This window comes from Corvus cornix, chromosome 22 (assembly GCF_000738735.6).
Source record: "Corvus cornix cornix isolate S_Up_H32 chromosome 22, ASM73873v5, whole genome shotgun sequence".
NCBI classification, from domain to species: domain Eukaryota; kingdom Metazoa; phylum Chordata; class Aves; order Passeriformes; family Corvidae; genus Corvus; species Corvus cornix.
The window spans coordinates 4,649,646-4,662,065 of NC_046351.1; the positions used below are offsets into that span (position 1 = coordinate 4,649,646).

A 12,420-nucleotide genomic window follows, 5' to 3' on the forward strand; every position below is an offset into this window, starting at 1 on the left:
AGCCCATGAAACTGACCCAGATTTTCCAGATTTGATCATGGAGAAGTGCCCAGTGCGCACCAAAACCCCTGTCTTGGGGTGACTTTATGATGTTGTATCCCCTATCGCTGCTCTGGGCCCAGAAATTAATTCTGTGCCTTTAAACTGAGCCTGAGAGGGGGGAGAGGAAAAAGCCGAGTGAACCTTACAAAGCAGTTGTTCAAGGACACAGACACACACTCCTCCGTGTCCTCCTGCAGCAGAAAGAGTGGAGGAAGCACCCTGCTTGCTTTTCAGCCAGCTTTCAGCTCCTTTCTCTGGAGGGAGATGGAGAGTTGAACTTTGTTTTCCTGGAACTTCAGTTTTTCCCTTCTCTTCTGGACTGTTTCAACATCAGAACACATCGGGAGAATTTTCCACTGAGGCCCTGGAGGTGGGCCCACAACCCAGCTCCAAGGAGGAGGAGAGAGACTACACCTACTGAAGGACTCTGAAATCTTCCCAGGGCACAGCAGTGAACTGGGGAGGCTGCTCTGGGCACCTCCAGCAGCTGCAGCCCCACAGCCCAGCTGAGACCCCACCTGCAGAGCTTCCTCCAGCTCTGGGTCCAACACCAGAGGGATGTGGAGCTTCTGGAGCGAGTCCAGAGGAGACCATGGAGATGGCTGGAGCCCCTCTGCTCTGGAGCCAGGCTGCAAGAGCTGAAGGTGCTCACCTGGAGAAGAGAAGGCTCCGGGGAGACCTCAGAGCCCCTTCCAGGGTCTAAAGGAGCTCCAGGAGAGCTGCAGAGGGACTGGGGACAAGGGCTGGAGGGACAGGACACAGGGAATGGCTTCCCACTGCCAGAGGGCAGGGATGGATGGGATATTGGGAAGGAATTGTTCCCTGGGAGGGTGGGCAGGCCCTGGCACAGGGTGCCCAGAGCAGCTGTGGCTGCCCCTGGATCCCTGGCAGTGCCCAAGGCCAGGCTGGACATTGGGGCTTGGAGCAGCCTGGGACAGTGGGAGGTGTCCCTGCCCATGGCAGGGGTGGCACTGGATGGGCTTCAAGGTCTCTCCCAAGCCACAGATTCTTGTTTGGGGTTAGAGGCCCACAGGGAATCCCCAAGGCCCCCAGAGAGCAGAACTGGGGGAGCTCAAGGTGGCCATTCTCCCCACAGACTTGTCAGGGGGAAGATTCGACTGGGGGTGGATGTGGAGTGTGACAGTGCAGAGCTGGAGGCTGATCCAGGTCGGATCTCTGACTACCTCCCCCTCCCTCCCTGGACCACTGAGATGTTCACCTGCAGCCCAGGCAAGGGAGAGCCCCTGACGCACCAACACCAGCCAGAAGAGTTTCCTTTTGCCAAAAAAATAGGACAAAGCAGGGCCAGGGCACAGCCAATGTCCCTGTCCTTCCCTTCACCCTGCAGGCTGAGCATCCTTTCTCAGCCCCTGTGGATCCACGCTCCTGCAGGGTCCTGGAGGCTGGGGACCGAGGCCCTGCCTCACTCCCAGCCTGCTGGAGACATCTCTTGTTCTCAGCCCTGAGGGGTCCTGAGGGGGAGAGACTGAGGGGTGACCAGCAGCAGCTTGTTCCCTGTCACACATGGAGACAGAGGGACAAGTTACAGAAAAACCAACCAGAAATCCCTCTGGGAAGGTGAGCAGCTCAACTGGAGCACCAGAGCTATTGGGAGGAGGGTTTAACAAGCCAGATCCTCTTCCCAGGGACCCTCTGCAGAGCAGAAACCTCTGATTTAGGCACAGAACAGTGCAGTGACACCTAGCAGCATCCCCATGGCTCCCAGAGCTCCAAGGAGACCCAGACCTGCCTCTCCTCCTGCTTTTCTCACCCAAAAGAGCTCCAACCTTGCAAATGCTATCTCACTCATTTTTGGTGGTTTTTTAATCCAAACAAACCTTCCCAGGCCATGGCATTTGTCTTGCAGAGGCAAAGCTGATGTGTTTGCTTGGCTGGTGCCCTGCCCCTAAGGAAAATACCTGCAGTGAGACCAGCTCAGGCTCACGTGTTTGCTCAGGAGGCCGTGCAAGATTTAAAGATTTCAGCAAAGAAGATAAGATAAAATAAACCCGGGGTGGTTAACAGGGTTTGAAGGTTGGGTTCACTGGGGATCCAGAGTAGAGGTCAGGGAGTAGGAGCATTTCACAGAACCATGGAATCATTTGGGTTGGAAAAGCCCCCTGAGACCACCAAGTCCAGCTGATCCCCCGCACTGCCGAGGCCATCACTGACCCGTGTCCCCAAGTGCCACATCCACACGTTTGTTAAATCCCCCCAGGGATGGGGACTCCAGCACTGCCCTGGGCAGCTGTGCCAGGCCTGGACTGCTGCTTCCACAGAGGAATCTTCCCAATATCCAACCGGAACCTCTCCCAGCACAGCTTGAGGCTGTTTCCTCTTGTCCTGTCCGTTGTTCCCTGGGAGCAGAGCCCCACCCCCAGCTGGCACCGCTCTCCAGTCAGGAGGGTTGAAGGGCACAGACCCAGCCCCAGCCCCCCCTCAGTTCCACCCAGTTTCTCGTGCATTAAACCTCCTCCGCCCTCCGGGCCTCTCTGCTGAACTGCCTTTATCGGGATGTCTCAGCAAGCCAGCCCTGGTAAGTAGAGCCCAACCCAGCTGGCAAAGCATTTCTGATTTTATTTGACATTATTTCCACTCATGGACTTTGACTCCTGGGCAGTTGCCCCAACATGACTCCCCCCAGACACTCCACACCCCTGGGGTGCTCCCATTGCTTCCTGCGCCCAGGGACAGGACCTGACTTGAGGGGCTGTTCTTGCCCCAGCACCCCTGCTCTGCCTGCCAAAGTATTTTGGGACCTTTCCAGCCCTCTCACATCAGGGTGAGAGCAGGCAAGGGGTTCAGCGAGCTCTTGGAGCACAATGCAGTGGGTTTTTTTGGGAACTCATCCTAAGGACACGGAGCAGAGCTCTGAGCCCTCCTAGCAAGGCTTGGAACTGGGGGGTCTGTAAGGTCTCTCCCGACCCCACATCCCCATGGGAATTTTCATTTGACCCCCCATTTTCACCGTTTTTCCTCCTGCAAGCTGTCAGTAACCCCATCCGCAGGAAATCCAGTGGCCCTCCCGGTCTCCAGCCGGGCCCGTTCGCCACTGCCCGGACCGGAGCGGAGAGCGGAAGGCGGGATTTCCTCCTTTTAGGGAAAAGAGGCGGGGGAAAGGAGGGAGTTTCTTCCATTCGCTGCAGGAAACACTCCCCAGAAGTACCCTCGTCATGCACCGGGGATCAGGCACCGTCTCATCCCTTCCCACAGCTGGCTGGCAGCAGCAGCCACACCACTCTCTCTTCCAGTCTCCCAGTTGCTGCTGCTCCAACAAGCTGGGATGTCCTGCCCTCTGAGGCTCTCTGGAGGAGAAAGAAGAAATCCAAGAGGAGAGCTCACGACTAAGCTCTGTCCAGAGCAGTTTAATCTCCTCTTGGGCCCTGACCTCACACCACTCTATGCCAGCCCCGGTGGAGCTGGGCTCATACTGGAAATCAGACTGGAAACTTCAAATCCGCTCTGGCCTGGGCCTGTCTGGGCTCCTTCCGGCTGCACACGGGGCTCTGAGCACAAACAGCTCCACAAAACCAGGTGTTTTTATCAAAATCAAATTGGTTTTGCATGAACAGGAGACACCTTGCACCTTTGGTGCCAGCTGTCAACGGAAACCATGCAAAGAATGTGAAAAAAACAAAACCAAGACAGAAGTGAAAACTCAGCGTTTTGGGTCTTTTAAAATCCATTTACTGACTTCGCCACACAGAAAATAAAAAAAACAGTACAAAGAACTGTAAAAAATTCTGATCCTTCCAAGCAAGGTGCGTTTCACAGCAGAAAACAAATCAAGTGCTGGCTCAAGCCTAAAAAGTAGGAATATTTGGCAAAAAACCCCTCTGTACCGACAGACACCATCCATGGAAAACACGTGTGTCCAAAAGGAAAAGGTTCTGCACACCTTGACCCCTTTGGGACATGTTGCATAAATACCATAAACTCAACAAACTGGGAGCAATTCCCAGAGGTTTCGGGCAGCCCAGACCGCTGGCAGAACACACCAGCCTCGGGAAGTGCTGGCAGGGAGATTTTGGGGGAAAACCCCCCCAAGTCAGCCTGATGTGAGCTCTGCCTCTCCCCAGACCCGTGAGGTGCATCCTCATTACCCCAATGAGCTTGCGCTTGGCTCAGCCTGGGATCGAGGTGTTTGAGGTCCAAAATATTCCCTCCCCTGTTGGCAGCAGGGTGGGATTCCCACAGCCTGGAGCAAGAGAGATTTGAAACAGCTCCCAGGACAGAAAAATGAGTAGATGGTGAAAAAAAACCCCCACCTTTCTAAATTATCATTCAATTTAAAAAAAAACCAAAACAGGACAAAGCAGGCATAGAGCACTCACACTCCAAAAAGCACACACACTCCAAAAATCGTGGCCGGAGCAGCCCAGGAGCACATGGAATTCCACACACTGGAATAGGGTTTGTCTCCCCACTGTCACCAGCCAAAAGTCAGTGTCCCCCTCCCCAGCCCTGCCCTAAAGCAGCCCCCCAGCCCGGCTGATCCCACAGCAGCTCTGGAGCAGGGTGCATGAGGTTCCCATCCTCTTCCCTGAGAGTTACATTCCTGTTTCCCTTTCCTTTCCCTCCACCCTCCTGCTCTCCAGAACAACTCCTGGAAGTCCTTTTTGCATCCTAGATGTTTCCTAGGGAAACTCCTGAGAACTCTCTAAAGCCAAGAGGGACTTTCATGCTCCTTGTGCTTGCCAAGAGCCAGCAAAAAGGGAAAGGATGATTTTAGGGTCTGGAGAAAGTCAAGCCCTCTCTCCCCTCTTGGAATGAACTATCAGGAAATCAAAACTAGAGCTGCAGCTTTCACAGTGACCAGGAAATGGCTCTGCCCTTGTCCAAGGTGACCACAGAGCAAGGAGCTGATTGTTCCCAAGCCTGGGAAGGCCAGAAAAAAGCCCTCCAGGAGGGAATTTAACTGTCCTGGGATCCTTCCTGTGCAGTCAGTTGGCAAACGCGGGACTGGCACACGGCTGGCACCTGCTGTGGCACAGCTGGGTGCCTGCGTGAGTAGCTCTGGGTTCCTCAAATCCATTTTTTCTGCCTATACTGGAAAAATCCAAAGCAGGAGCCCAGCAGGTACTTTGTGCCCTCTCCAGAAACATCCCAGCTCGAACAAACCTCTTAGGAGTAGAATTACAGGCATGAAAACCACCTCACAGGTGTAACTGGGGCACCAACCCCTCTGGCAGCCCTTGGTTCAACTGGTACCAGTCCAACACAAATTGGGGAGCTGAGGGACTGGGAGCTTCACTCATCCATCCCAAACTCCTCGGGGATTTACATTCCTTCCTTCCTTCCTTCCTACACCTGACAAGGGGGAGGAAGCAATCTTCCCATCTACATCCCTGACAGGGCACGGAGCTTCCCCAGCCTCTTCCCTCTTCCACAGCACCACACCACAACCAACACCCCCAGTGCAAACACTGAACTGGGAGCACTGGGAGGGAAAAGAGCTGCATAGAGCACAAAGGGTTTGAGCTACACCACAAAAACTGCTTCAGCATGGCTGAAAGTGTGTGTGGAAAAGGGAACCTGGGTGTGGAACTGGAAAGTTGGTCAGGGAGAGAAAACCCAAATCCAAGTCTGTGGTGGTTCAATTCCAAACAAGTGCAAGAGAACGCACATGCTCCCAACTTGAGCATCCAAACCCAAGAGATGGAGGAGAAGGAGGAGGAGACCAAGGCAGCTCCATTTCCAGGCAAGGGACAGTCCCATGGCTCATTGTGCAGCAGATCCTTAATTCCCCCTCCCCAAAAGGAGGGGTCAGTCCAGTGGATGGCAAATTCCATTGCACTGGGACACAGAAGTCCTGGGTGTGCAGTTCTGGGACTGGCTTTTCCACAGCCAGACACCCAGGGGGAAGACAAGGCAGCTGGGAAAGGAGCAATTTAGGGAAGTGAGAGGTTTTATCAAGGTGCAGGTGCAAAACAAAAAGCGTTTCCCCTCCTTCCCGTGGACTGAAATCCAACTGTGGCAGCACAGCATTCCCATCGCCGGCCATCATCACCCCAGGAGAAATCTAGATCTGGAAAGGCAAAAGGAAAGGTTGGAACTACCTGGAAGCTCAGAATTACTCTGCTGCTCTGTCCAGACCTGAGTGGGCTGAGGAGCTCCCAAAGCAAACATGAGCTCTTGCCTTTGTTTTCCTCCCTTTCCTCTTCCCACAGCAGAAAATAATTATAGGCACATCTGCCTTGAAGAGCAAGAGGTGGAAAAAGGTTTCAAGGGAGAGAAGAAAGGGATTTCTCCCCAAATCCTACCCGTGTCCCACTAAAAACCTCTCTGACAAGTCATTTGGATCAGTGACAAAGTGGTTCAGCACAGTCCAGCTTTAGAGCGTCCCACCTCTGCCCTGGGTCAGCTCTGCCAGCATTTCTCAGTGTTCCTGTTTCCATTTCCTGGCAAAACCCTGCTTCTGCACCAAACTCTGCTTTCCCAAACTGACTGAGGTGGGGCTTTGGGACCCTTTCTAATGCAAAGGGCCAATATTTTGTATTTCCAATGCACACCAGGTGTGCCAACTCCCACTTTGGGCTGGGTCTCACCTTTTGATCCAGTCTCTGATAATCACCAGATTTGGGCCGCCGACCAGTTTTTGATCTTTTTCCTTCCAGAGCAAAAGCAATGATCTTTGGAGAGAGAAAAATGGAGACAGGGTGAGTGGGACAGCAGCCTCCAACACAGGCTTACTTGTGGTTTTTCATTCGCCTGCTCTTACAACCCTTTTCCTGTGACACCTGAAATATATAAATCCCAGTACTTGACCCCAGCTACGACAGATAACGAGGTTTGCTCAACAAGCAGAAAACAGTAAGAATTTGTTTTCTTTCTCCTCCCTCAAAACCAGTTTTATGTGAGGAAAAACAACCCCAATCTTGTGCAACCTGCTACAGAAAACTCAGTAGAAAACTGTCAGAGAAAACACGCAGAGATCTCACACCCCTTTGTGCTTTCACCTCTCAGCTGAAAATCAGCAGCAGAGCTGAGGACATTCAGTTTCCACCAGATCTGACCCCTTTCCTGGTCACAACTCCCCTGCTCCTCCCACTGCTGTTGGGACCACATGAACATGAACCAAACTAGGAGGTACAGGTGAGAAACCAGCCAGGATGAGGGGAAAGGACTCAGTGGGCCCCAGTCCCACCCCTCAGGGCTTGAGCAGGGCTGCTCACCTTCCGTTTGTTGTGGTAGGCCACGTACAGGGCCGCGACGATGATGGCCGTGGTCACCAGGTAGGCAAAGAAGTGGCTGCTCTCTGAGTGGGCCCTGGGCAGGGAGGGAACACTCTTCTCTCTCTCCTGATTTACAGAGCTGTCACTGCCCTCCTCAGCCTTGGCCGCCTCCTCTCCGGTGTTTTCTTGATTTTCCGAAAAGCTGTCGTCCTCCGTAGGGTTTTGTTCCTCCTGGGAGTTCTTTTGATTGTCCTCGGTCTCGGTCTGGGCCTGCTGCCCACCACTGCTGCCTTGGCCAGTGTTCCCGTTTGTGTGCCCATTACCGGCCTCGCTGCCCTGGGTGCCAGCCCCACTGCTGCCCTGGTTGGTGGCCTGGTCCTTGTTGCTGCCATTTGTGCTCTTGCTGCCCTCCTTGTCGCTGCTCTCGCTGGTGCCAGCCTTGTTCTTCTCACTGCCGTCCTCACTCTTGGAGCTCTCTGGGTTGTTGCCATCCTGGCTCTTCTCCTTGTCCTTCTCGTTGTTCTGCTGACTGTTTTTGTTCTGGCCGTCAGTCTGGACACCGTTGTCCCTGCCTGTATTGCCCTGGCCACCGGTGCCGCTGTCACTGCTGCCCTGGCCACCGGTGCCGCTGCCATTGCTGCTTTGGCCACTGGTGCTGCTGCCATTGTTGCCCTGGTCACTGGTGCTGCTGCCATTGCTGCTTTGGCCACTGGTGCTGTTGCCATTGTTGCCCTGGGTACTGGTGCTGCTGCCATTGTTGCCCTGGGCATCAGTGCCACCGCTGCCTGGGCTGCCACTGCTGCTGTTCTGCACTCCATCCCCTTGTCCCCTGCCTCCTGCATTGCCGCTTTCACTGGCCCCATTTGCACCTGTGCCACCCTGGGCAGCCTCCGCGCTGCCGCCTTGGCCGCTGTCATTCTGTGCCTCTTTTTTCTTCTTCTCCTCCTCCTCGTTCTTTTTGTTGTCGCTTCCATTCAGATTTCCACCCTTCTGGTCGTTCTTTGCCTTCTGCTCCTCATCTGCCCCGGTCTTGTTACTCGTGTCTGTTTGGGGGTCACTGTTGTTGTCGGAATTATCCTGCTGCTCGTTTTGGTTGTTTGCGTTCGTGTGTTCCTGGTTGTCACCTCCTCCAGCTGCCTGGGTTCCCTCAGACTCTGTGGAAGATTGTTTGTGATGCGTTTGCTGCCCCGCTGCTGTGGGCAAGCACGGAGAGCAGCCCGTCAGCACTGGGGAGGCTGAGAGCTGGAGAGCAGAGGGGAAATCCCCCGAGAGAGACGGTGGAACCCACGGGAGGAAGAGGGGAAACCCCACAGGAGCCGGGGAACCCACGGGGACAGGCGAGAGCAGATGGGGAGGGGAACCTCAAGGGAGAGGAAGGACCTCGGGGGGAGAGGGGAAACCCCCGGGTGACCAAACGCGGCGGACCACAAGGAACCCCTCCCGCCGGAGGGGCCCAAGGCCAGAGGAGGCCCCGCAAACCAAGCGCGGTGCCTGACCCACCCCCGGCCCAAAGGGCTTGGCTGCCCTCTCCCGCCCCTGCCATAGTCCCCCGGCGGCTGTCCCTCCGCGACCCCTCCCCGGGCACGCCCGGCACGCCCGCCCAGTGTGTCACCGGCCCCTCACTGGCGGCGCAGAGCCCCAGCAGCAACAGCAGCAGCAGCAGCGGGCGCGGGGCCTCCATGGCGGGCGGGCCCCTCACGGCCGGCTCGGCACGCAGGTGCCGCTTCCGGGCACAGATCTCGCGAGAACTAGGGGAGGGGACGGGAGAAAGCGAGAGCAGCCGTGCGGGGGCGGGGCCTGAGCGGGATGGGGCGGGGCTTGAGGCGTTGGGCGGGGTCTAAGTGCGCGGGGCGGGGCCTAGGCCGCACCGGGGCGTGTTTGTGGGCGTGGTCTCGCGGTCGGGGCGGGGCCTAGGCCGCACCGGGGCGGTCTGTGGGCGTGGTCTCGCGGTCGGGGCGGGGCCTAGGCCGCACCGGGGCGGTTTGTGGGCGTGGTCTCGTGGTCGGGGCGGGGCCTAGGCCGGCTGGAGCCCCATTGGGAGGCGCTTGGCGCCCCCTGGCGGGCGCGGGGCCCCCTGTGGGGTCTCAGCAGCGTTTTGGGGTAAAACCCGCCGGTTTGGGGTCTGTTTCCCGAGCCTGAGAGTCCAGGGCGGGGAGTTAGTGAGCAGGTTAGTGAGCAACGGCCCCAGGCGGGCGCTGGGAGTGCACTCCCAGCTCTGGAGTGGGCGAGGCTGGGGGCAACGGGCAGGAAATCAGGGCTGGTTTCCTTTGCTTTGCTTCAGGACGGCTTTGGAGAACCTGCTGGTTTTGGGTAACCTGGTACTTTTCGGGTATTCATTCTTTTTTTTTAATACCGTGTTATTTTTCGGATTTTATTTAATTTTTTGGATAACCTGTTGTTTTTCTTTTTTGGCCCAAGTGGACGTGTTCTGTCCGACAGCAGCGGCTCCCGGCAGCAGCAGGAAATTGGCTGTGCCTGTCAGCGGGCACCCAGGACTGTTCAGGTCTTTCCTTTTATCTGGTTTAGACTGTTAAATCTCCCTTCTCTGGACTAAATATCCAGCTTTTCACAGAATCATGGAATCCCAGAGTGATTTGGGTTGGAAGGCACCTTACAGACCATCCAGTCCCACCCCCTGCCAATGGCAGGGACACCTTCCACTTGCTCCAAGCCCCATCCAACCTGGCCTTGGACACTTCCAGGGATGGGGCAGCCACTCCATTTAACCCTAAAACACAGGAAAAACATCACATGGAAATCAACCGAATCCCACACCGTGATTGGGGAATAACTGGGGAAAAATCCTGCCTTGGAGTGTGGCGGAAGACGTGGTTGGTTTTCTTCTCTCATGTTTTTTTTTTTCCCCCAATCTCTGGGGAATCTCAGTTCAATTCAACACATTCCAACAATCCCTGCTGCTTGGCTCTGCCCGTGCCAGCCTTCCCAAGGAGACCAGAACAGTTGGCCCAACGCTTTTTTGGGATTTAAACAGAGAATTGAGGCTGCTTCTCATGCTCAGCTTTCACTCACCCCCTGGAAGTCAAGAGTGACTGAGCAGAGGCCAAGTTCCTCTGGATTTACAACAGTGCCTCTGGGAATGGAATTCTGCCCAAAATACCATGGATGAGGCTGACATCAGCCCAGAGCCTGGTGGCTTGCACCAGGATCCAACACTTTTCCTGGGATCAAGCAGGATAAACAGGATCAGTGACCTCCCCTTCCCTCATGTCCCTCACAGTGCAGCCCAAGCCAGCGTGATGGCAGCTGCCGGTCCTGGATCGTGGAATATCCCCGGTTGGAAGGGACCCACCAGGACCACAAGGATTGACTCCAACTCCTGGCCCTGCACAGGACACCCCAAAACCTGAGCACGTTATCACTGGAACAACAGCTCCACATCCCAGCTTCAGTTTTGGGGCGCTCCTGAACTGGTGCCATCTCTTCTCTATAAATCCTTGTGGATTCACTTTTCGGGGATGACTCTTTCTGAGAACAGCCACCAAGAGCAGGCTGGACACACAAATCTGGCCTTAATTAACACTAATTGGGGTGTTTTAACGTGTTGTCCCAAGGTCTGGTGTCAAGACAATAAAGTCCTCACCTTGTCCAACACGTCTGCATCCCCCATCCCACCCCTTCCCCCCGAGGGCTAATCTGGTCAGGATAAAGGATCAAAAGGAGAAACAATTAGCAAATGGAAGAATTTAATGATGCTAATTAAAATGTATTAAGTGTAGCCACTGCCTCTGCACCAGCTGCTTTGGCAGGAGCCCGGAGAGCATGGAGCACCAGCCTTATCCCGGTGCAGAGTGGGATAACAGGACATCTGCTGCGCCCTCCCCTCCAGCCCCCGAAAAAAAAAAAGAGGTTTGAAGAAACCTCGGTGTTCGTGGTGGAGCCCCTAATTAGCTCCATCTCTGCAGGAGACCCCTGGGACCTCATTAGGCTTTTCAATTAGTGCCCGGCCAGCCTGCAGAGGGGGCGGGGGGAGGACTGGGGCGGGAGGGGGCTGCGGGAGGGCGGGGAGGTGGCTGCAATTAAACGATCGGGCGGAGGTGACAGGAGTAGCCCCGTGTCCAAAAAGCAGCCGGGAAAGCTCCAGGCTGGCTCCCGGATGCTCCCAGGAGTTCTCTCGCCGGGTCTGGCAGCGAACCCCGCCGTGGCTGTGCCCGAGGCGGCCGTGCCAGCTGCAGAAGCTTTCCAGCCTTTTCATGGAAGCAGGGAATGGTTTGCGCTGGATGGAATCTTAAAGGTCGTCTCCTTCCACCCCCCTGCCATGGGCAGGGACACCTTCCACTGTCCCAGGTTGCTCCAAGCCCCGTCCAAGCTGGCCTTGGACACTTCCAGGGATCCTGGGGCAGCCAGGTCCACCCCAAGCGTAGCTCTGCAGCAATTCCTCCTCACCTGGACCCACCCCAGGCAGGAGACACCAGGCACTCCCCGAGCTTTGTTTTGCTCTGGGAACGGGCAGCAGTGATGGTGAATGTGATTTACATTTCCAGCTGCTCATTTCCAGTCTCAGCTCCCTCATCCACACGGATGCTCCCAGCTCTCCTGCCCGGCTGTGCCTCATGGGGACCCCGTCACGGGCATGTTGGCCCCTCTCCCAGCTGTTTGTGCCTCTCAGCTAAGGCAGGATCCAGCTGTCCCACCTCTCTCCACACTGTGCTATCCCTTCCCTCTGCTGCTGACACTCCATTTTATTCCCTTCTGACCTTTTTCCCTTCTCTGGATGGGACTGGGACACACTCCATGAAAAGCCAGTCACCTACAGAGCAGGACCAGGGAGTGTGTGCTGGCAGTGCCTCATTTCTCAGGGGACCACGGGGCCTTGGGCCGCAAAACTGTGGGGCTTTGGTGGAATTTTGAAAAATGGAATCTTGTAACTGGGAAATCGTGGAATCATGGGACAGTTTGGGTTGGATGGGACCTCAAGGACCACCCAGTGCCACCCCTGCCATGGCAGGGACACCTTCCACTGTCCCAGGTGGCTCCAAACCCCGTCCAGACTGTCCTGGGATACTGCCAGGGATCCACAGCTGCTCTGGGCACCCTGTGCCAGGGCCTGCCCACCCTCCCAGGGAACAATTCCTTCCCAATATCCCATCTAACCCTGCCCTCTGACAATGGGAAGCCATTCCCTGTGTCCTGTCCCTCCAGGTGCTTTTCCCCAGTCCCTCTCCAGCTCTCCTGGATCCCCTTT

General features: G+C 55.8%; 1 protein-coding gene across 1 annotated transcript; it reads right to left on the reverse strand.

Moving 5' to 3' along the window:
- Nucleotides 1-3,693: 3,693 nt before the first annotated feature.
- On the reverse strand, nucleotides 3,694-8,998 carry TGOLN2 (trans-golgi network protein 2). The gene is made up of 4 exons (XM_039564203.1): nucleotides 8,841-8,998; nucleotides 7,218-8,410; nucleotides 6,591-6,674; nucleotides 3,694-6,070 (listed from the first exon to the last, which is right to left on the reverse strand). The coding sequence occupies exons 1-4, from the start codon at nucleotides 8,896-8,898 to the stop codon at nucleotides 6,065-6,067; spliced, it is 1,341 nt and encodes a 446-aa protein (XP_039420137.1). The 5' UTR covers nucleotides 8,899-8,998; the 3' UTR covers nucleotides 3,694-6,064.
- Nucleotides 8,999-12,420: the final 3,422 nt, after the last annotated feature.